The sequence below is a fragment of the Caretta caretta genome, chromosome 2 (genome assembly GCF_965140235.1).
Source record: "Caretta caretta isolate rCarCar2 chromosome 2, rCarCar1.hap1, whole genome shotgun sequence".
NCBI lineage: Eukaryota > Metazoa > Chordata > Testudines > Cheloniidae > Caretta > Caretta caretta.
The window spans coordinates 52,274,900-52,282,063 of NC_134207.1; the positions used below are offsets into that span (position 1 = coordinate 52,274,900).

Here is a 7,164-nt window from a genome sequence, read left to right on the forward strand (position 1 = left end):
TTTTTCCACTTGTAACAAATTTATTAGGCTCATCTTCATTATTCGTATTAATATACAAATAGGCATGGCATTGATCCAGTGTGTGCATGGTCAAGAGATTGATGGTTTGTGTATATGGCTAGAGGAATTTATTTGTGCATCCAAGACTTGCCAACCCTGCCAGAGTTAATGATTTTAGCTTCTCCATTATATTTTCCTCAGGAAAAATATATATTTATACGAATCATTCAGCTGTATGTTGAACTGGCGAGCATTTTGTCCATATCTCTTTTTAAGATTTCATGTCAGTTATCAGTGAAGTTTCCTATGTAGTTCTGATGACAAAAGCTGCTCACTGCTTTTCAAATGCCTAAACAATTTTAAACATAATTGTTTCTTTGATCTTCAAGCACTCTTTTTCTTAGTTTTCTCTTCTGCCTTAAGGTCTTTTGCTATGCATCTGGAGTTGAAAGCTGATAACATTTCTGCTGCTGTCAAGTTGGCTCCTTTCATTATCAATCTGTCTCCATCAGCTGTAAAGGAAAGATTGTACATTTTAGAGGTGATAAATAAAGTTATAAGAAACAATTTAGCATACATTCAAACTAAAATAGGTGTAAACACTCAGTTCATTCAGTTTACTTAAAAATATTCAGTGATTTCATATACCCATTACCACTGAATCTGTGCGCATACCATACATTAAGAGCAAGCAAACATTAAAGTTAACTGCCCACAACAAAAACAGCCTCCATCCCTGAACTGCCTCATCCAAACATAAGGAAAAACTCCCCAGATATGATCTAGTTTCAGAACAGATGCGTTACTAAAGTAGTTCACGTTATTCTCTGAAGGTAGGCAAACTTGGACTGTAAGGCTACGTCTACGCTAGAAAGGTAAGTTGACCTATATTAGGTCAACTTACAGCCACTGCAGTAATTACTGTAGTGGTGCATGTCTACACTACCCTCCTTGGGTCAGTGGTGTGTGTCCTCACCAGGAGCACTTCCACTAACCTAAAAGGGGTAGTGTGCAGAGCTGAGAATCCCGGGGGAGGCGGGGAGAGAAGAGGCTGCCCAGGGCTTCTTGCCCCAGCTCCCAGCTGGAAGCAGAGTCCCGTCGTCCAGGCTTCTCACCATGGCTCCCAACCCGGAGCGGGGTCCATTCTCATCCCATCTTCCAGGAAGGGGCAGAGTCCAGCTGCCTGGCTTTCTTGTTAATTTCACAGTTCCTGCCAACAGCTGATGTAAGTAATGCAGTGTCTACACAAACACTGCATCGCCCTATCTACACTGACATAAGCCTTACGCCTCTTGTGTAGGTGGAGTTATAATGGTATAGTAGGGCACTTAGGCCAAGTCTACACTTACCAGAGATTGACGCTGACGTGATCAATGCAGCGGGGGTTGATTTAGTGGGTCTGTTGAAGACCTACTAAATCAATTGCAGAACACTCTCTGGCCCGACTCCACTACTCCACCGGAACAAGAAAAGTAAGGTAAGTCGACAGGTGAGGGTCTCCCGTCGACGCAGCATGGGGTAAACACCACGGTAAGTCAACCTAAGCTACGTCGATTCAAGTTATGTTATTCATGTAACTAGGGTGGCATAACTTAGGTCGACTTACTGCGGTATCGTAGAAAAGGCCTTACATCGGCAGGAGGAAGGCTGTAGTGTAGTCACTGACATAATTAGGTCAATGTAAGCTGCCTTACGTCGACCTAACTGTGTAGTGTAGACCAGCCCTAAGGGAGTAGATTCCACATCTGAAATATTGCATATAAAGAGACAAGGTGGGTGAGGTAATAAGGGAGAACTCGGAACAAAATGCAGTGCCTAAAACTAATCATAATTAAATTTTGAAGTGACTAGATTTTTCAAGTTGACAGTATCTCTCAAAAAAACTATAGCAAGCTATCTAGCAGCAGCATAATACACTGTCTTGTGCAGTTTCCAAGTTCAGGTCCTGTATTCCCAGAGTCCAAGGGCTGGAAATGCTCCCTTGGCAACATGCTCAGCACCTTGGGAAAGTGAAAAATTGAAAGCAGTAGTTTCTGGCATCAGTAAAATAATCTCTTTTGGCAGAGGCTGTGCACAGCATTGAGCTTCATCATCTAGTATATCATGGCAAGAGACAAGGATGGCAAATAAATGAGGAAGGAAATACTCTATAGAGACACTGAATGAAAAATATATATGTTTGACATATCAAACCTAAAACTTTGCAACGTTCGCTAGAAATGGCAGCTGACCTGATTAAAATATGAAAATTTAAAGGAAAACAAATAGATAATCATTAGTGAAGGAAAAACTTAATGGGCTGGGTTCTCTGCTGGACCTCTTAGAAGACAGCAGAACAGAAGGTAAAGCTTAGGAAAGAGGAGAACAAAGGTGGATTAAAGCGATTTGTGAAGTGCCTCGAATCTGGGCTGCTCTGGGGGTTGACAGAAACCTCCAGTACAAGTTAGAGGAGCCCACAGAGCTGGCTGCACAGCTCGTAGACCCATTTCTGCAAACATTTATACATGTGAGTAGTCCCACTGAGGTGGGACAGCTCATATGACAAAGTTACTGTGGCAGCATGGAGCCACACTGCCTGCAATAGGGCTCTGCACAGGTGCAAGGGTCCACTTGCAGACCTCTCAGTTAAGTATTGGAGCTGAATGTTTGTAATGAAGTCAATTCCCTTTCTTCCCAGTTCTAAATCCAGTAGACAGAACTTTTTTTTTAAATTTCCTTCCCAATACATTAACCTGACTGATTCCATCGTACTCTTGCTCAAAAACATGTTTGTCCAACACCTAGCACAATGCGATTCTGATCCATAACTGGGATGTCAAGGTATGACCCCAACACAAATACAAATTACAGGAAACAACCACAAATATCTTCCCGTGTGAGTCTAGAAAGGCTACATTCCCTTTAAGATGAATGATAAACTCCTTACCAAACATGATGTCTACAACTGGTTCAGATCCATCGTGCCTTACATCTGTTGTCACTACACAGTTGATATTGGAGGCACGAGCTTTTTTACTGTTTACACGTTCAAGAAATATTCTGAAAAGATTTAAGAAATATAAATTAAGTAAGAATATACTGAACATATTTCTGCAATTAATTTACATAGTTTGATGTTGCTAACCAAAATACAAACCAATTAGGATTTATATTTACTGCCTCAGTTCTACAAGAAGTTCCATAAGTGCAGACTCGATTGTATGATTATTTTAACAGACTATTACAAAGAAATTTTAAAATCTAATTTGCTTTTCACTATTTTGTTTCCTTTCTGCATTTCTTTTTGATTGATTGCGTTATCCCAGCTATCAGTCAGATCAATTTTTCTTTATAACCCATTTTACTTTCCGGTTGTCAATGTTTCAGTGTTTGGAGTTCAGAGAAATGTTTATTTTGTTTAAATATCTGTTTCCATTGCATTTTTTTCCCAACTCCATGGTAACATTTCTAATGATTTGCTGAAGTTTGTGTAATTTGTTTTTCATTTAATTTTTGGTCAAAGTTCAATGAATAGGGTCACTTTGAAGCCATATCAGTTACCTGCAAGAGTCAGGAAGGAATGCCCTGCACACACACCAATGTATTCTGCTGTGGGTTATTTTTATTGCCTTACTCTGAAGCATCAGTGATAGCCACAGCTGGAGATATGAGATTGGCTGGGGTGGGCCAGAGCTCTTAGGTGGCACCAAGCATTCTCTCTCTCTCAAGGTGCTTGGCTGGCTGGTTCTTGCTCATATGCTCAGGGTCTACCTGATCACCATATATAGGGTGAGGAAGGAATTTTCTCTCAGGTCAGATTGGCAGCGACCTTGGTTGTGCTTCATCTTCCTCTGTAGTGTGTGGGTATCTCTAATCACTTAATCATTTCCCTGCCATTGTGAGGGTCTTGGGCACTGGTGCACCTTGGTCTCTCCTATTCTCGGTCCGTGGCTCATAGTATCTAGTCTCATGAGAGCTGCAATGCTTTGGTCTAATTTCAGTTGTTGGTTTTAACGTGCAGGTACTGGTGGTGGGTAGTGGTGACCTGTAATACACAGGTCAGACTAGATTATCTGGTTGTCCCTTTTAGCCTTAACCTCTATTACTGTGTGTGTATGCACATGCACGCCTGCGGGTACATGTAAAATAACTCCTCACATCTGTTCCAAGTTTGTGTTTTATGTTCCTTTAGTAAAGTATTTATGTCATGGAAAAAGCACAATTATTTGGACTTCTCAGGCAATTGATTACCAAAGAACATCAGCCATTGTATTTTTCCTCACTATTTCTAAGTATTGTAAGACTAATAACTAGGGCCTTACCAATTTCACAGCAGTGAAAAATGTGTCATGGACCATGAAATAAGTCCTTCCCCACAAAGGGGGCAGGCTGGGGGGGGGGCGGGTCTAGAGCCACCTCCAGGAGTCTCCCCCTTCTGTAGGACGCTCTGGGACTAGGCAGTAGCCCCAGAGGGTTCTTGCAGCTGGAGAAGGCTTGTGGAGCTGGATCCTATCTTTCCTGTGCTGCTGGGAGCATCCCAGCAAAGGGGGCACCTAGCTGATAGTCTGGGCAGGGCTGGGGCAGGATAGGACGTGGTCTTTCCTTGCAGGGGTGCTCTTGGATCTCTCTCCCAGCTGCAGATAGCTCCGCACCCCATGCTCCCCATTCTGTCCAGCTCTGTAGGCAGCACAGAAGTGAGGGTGGCAACCCCATGACCCTCCCTACAATAGGTTTGCAACTCCCCCACACATCCCCTTTTTGGGTCAGGACCCCCACGGTTAACACACCATGAAATTTCAGATTTAAAAATCTAAAAACGTGAAATTTACCAATTTTCAATTCCTATAGTCATGAAATTGACCAAAATAGACCGAGAATTTGGTAGGGCCCTACTAATAACTAATCTTACAGCTGACTCCACATGTGCTGACCCTTGCACTCACATGGATCCTCAATGACTTTAGGGTTGGGGCCTCTGTGCTTAGCATAGTAAAGTTAAGCACATGTGTGCTTGCAGGCCTTAGTCAGTACCTCTATACTTTGAGCTGGAGGTGCAATTTCTAGCTTGAGGAGACTGAACCCCTGCTAGCTCTGACTGAGCTATTGTGCTAAAAATAGAGTGTAGCTGTGGCAGCAGGAAGGGCTATCCACCCCACCACATGGTTAGCGTCTCGGACTACTTAGGGTGGCTAGCTCCTCCCTCTATGCTGCTACACTCTATTTTTAGCACGCTAGCTCAGTCACAGCTCCAGCAGATATGTCCCCGCAAGTTCCAATTTACAGTTTCCAGCTCATAGTGTCTACTTTATATGCTGCAGTTTCCACGGTATGCATCCGATGAAGTGAGCTGTAGCTCACGAAAGCTCATGCTCAAATAAATTGGTTAGTCTCTAAGGTGCCACAAGTACTCCTTTTCTATTTGCGAATACAGACTAACACGGCTGTTACTCTGAAACCTGACATCTGTACAGGTGTCACTAAACCAGTAGTCTGAAAACAATGGGGTTGCACAGGTCTTGCTGGGGTCTTAACTTGGCCAACTCTCACAATATTTGATGTTTTAACTTAAATATAAAGAATGGCCATACTGAGTTAGGCCAATGATCCACCTAACCCAATATCTTGTTATCCAACAGTGGTCAACGCCAGATGCTTCAAAGGAAATGAATAGAACAGGGCAATTATCAAGTGATCTATCCCACCCTCCAGTCCCAGTATCTGGCAATCAGAGGCTTAGGGACACCAAGAGCATGGGGCTGTACTGCTAACCATCTTGGCTAGTAACCATGGACAGACCTATCCTCCATGAACTTAGCTAATTCTTTTTTTAACCCAGTTATACTTTTGGGCTTTACAACATCCCAAGACAAGGAGGTCCACAGGTTGATTGTGCATTGAGTGAAGAAGTATTTCCTTATATTAGTTTTAAACTTGATGCCTATTAAAGCCCTGGTTAGTGGAGACAACTGATTATACAAAAATATCAGCATTCAAGTAAAAAAATGACTGTAAGCCTAGTGGTTGCAGAGAAAAGCATAAAAATGTGACCTGAGTGCACCTGACAGGCTCAAAAAAGGAGGGCAATTTTTTAAATCTTTTGTTTTTAATCTCAATTTTTAGGTACCTGACTTGTGGTTTTTTAAACATTTAAAGGCTGACAATGCTGCTTATTACTGACAATAATGGGAAGACAGGATGGACCCATACTGACTCTCCCGGCCCAGGTAAAGTTGTCTTTGTACTTGGTAACCAGTCTAGAACCAACCACTTGCTCTAGAACCCAGCAACAGCGAACCCACCCAATGCCCTGTAACACGGTCGTGTTTGGAGACAAACAGCCCTGTAAGTAGAACCAGATCCAAACCTCAAAGCTGCGTCGGGTGCATACGGCCGGGGTGGGGGAGCCCATCCCTTGGCTGGAGGGCCAGGGGGAAAGAGGGGTCTCTCCGCACGCAACACGCCACGGAAGCCATTCCAGCCCCGGGGGCGAATGGGCCGGGCAGAGCGAACCACTCGCTGCCCCGCCGCACAGGCGGAGCCCAACGCCCAGGGGGCGAGGGGGAGGGTAGACGGGAAAGGCCTCGCTTGGTAGGCTGAATGGGGCGCAGGAACCCATAGGGGAGCGGGTAGGGCGGGCCGGCCGACTGGCCGCTCCCCGTCCAGGGGGGAATGTGGGGGAGGGGCTGCTCCCCGTGAGGCGGGTATAGCGGGTGTCTGGCCGCCCTCCCGAGCTCTCCTCACCGTGTGGTTTCCACGTTGGTCTGGAAAGGGCAGAACCGGACCACGACGCTCTTCACGTGCCGCAGCGCCACCGCGGCCTTGGGCACCGCCATCTTCCCCTTGCTCGGCCTGGGACTACAATTCCCACAAGCCCCTTCGCCAAGGCGGGGCGCGGAGGGCTGGCGGCGCGCGCAGCTCTGTGGGAAACGTAGTGCTCGGCGGCGGGGGCTGGGCTGCGCTGCGCTGCGCTGCGCTGCGGCGGGCCCCGAGCTGCCGGAGCCCCTCGCGGTGCAGCTCTGCTCGTGCCTGGCGTTCTGCCCTGGGCGTACTTCGAGCCTGGCCCCTCCCCCTCGGCCTGGGAGCTGAGCGCCGGGGTCGCAGCCTCTCCCACTGGGGGGTGATAGAGTTTGCGGCGGGGTCCGCTCAAATGCGGAGTTTTCACTCATTTAAAGAAATTAGCCGCAT

The 7,164-nt window shown here is 45.7% G+C and overlaps 1 protein-coding gene across 1 annotated transcript; it reads right to left on the reverse strand.

Moving 5' to 3' along the window:
- On the reverse strand, positions 1-6,873 carry MRPL53 (mitochondrial ribosomal protein L53). The gene is made up of 3 exons (XM_048841077.2): positions 6,721-6,873; positions 2,927-3,039; positions 1-512 (listed from the first exon to the last, which is right to left on the reverse strand). Exons 1-3 carry the CDS (start codon positions 6,810-6,812, stop codon positions 385-387), a joined length of 333 nt encoding a protein of 110 aa, XP_048697034.1. The 5' UTR covers positions 6,813-6,873; the 3' UTR covers positions 1-384.
- Between the last annotated feature and the right edge of the window lie 291 nt (positions 6,874-7,164).

What these genes read in the sequence shown, in the direction of transcription:
- MRPL53 (XM_048841077.2), bottom strand. Translation starts at nt 6,812, where the DNA reads ATGGCGGTGCCCAAGGCCGCGGTGGCGCTGCGGCACGTGAAGAGCGTC. An exon ending in ACCAACGTGGAAACCACACG is followed by an intron (nt 3,040 to 6,720) that starts GTGAGGAGAGCT and finishes AAATCTTTTCAG; the next exon opens with AATATTTCTTGAACGTGTAA. An exon ending in AGTTGTAGACATCATGTTTG is followed by an intron (nt 513 to 2,926) that starts GTAAGGAGTTTA and finishes TTTCCTTTACAG; the next exon opens with CTGATGGAGACAGATTGATA.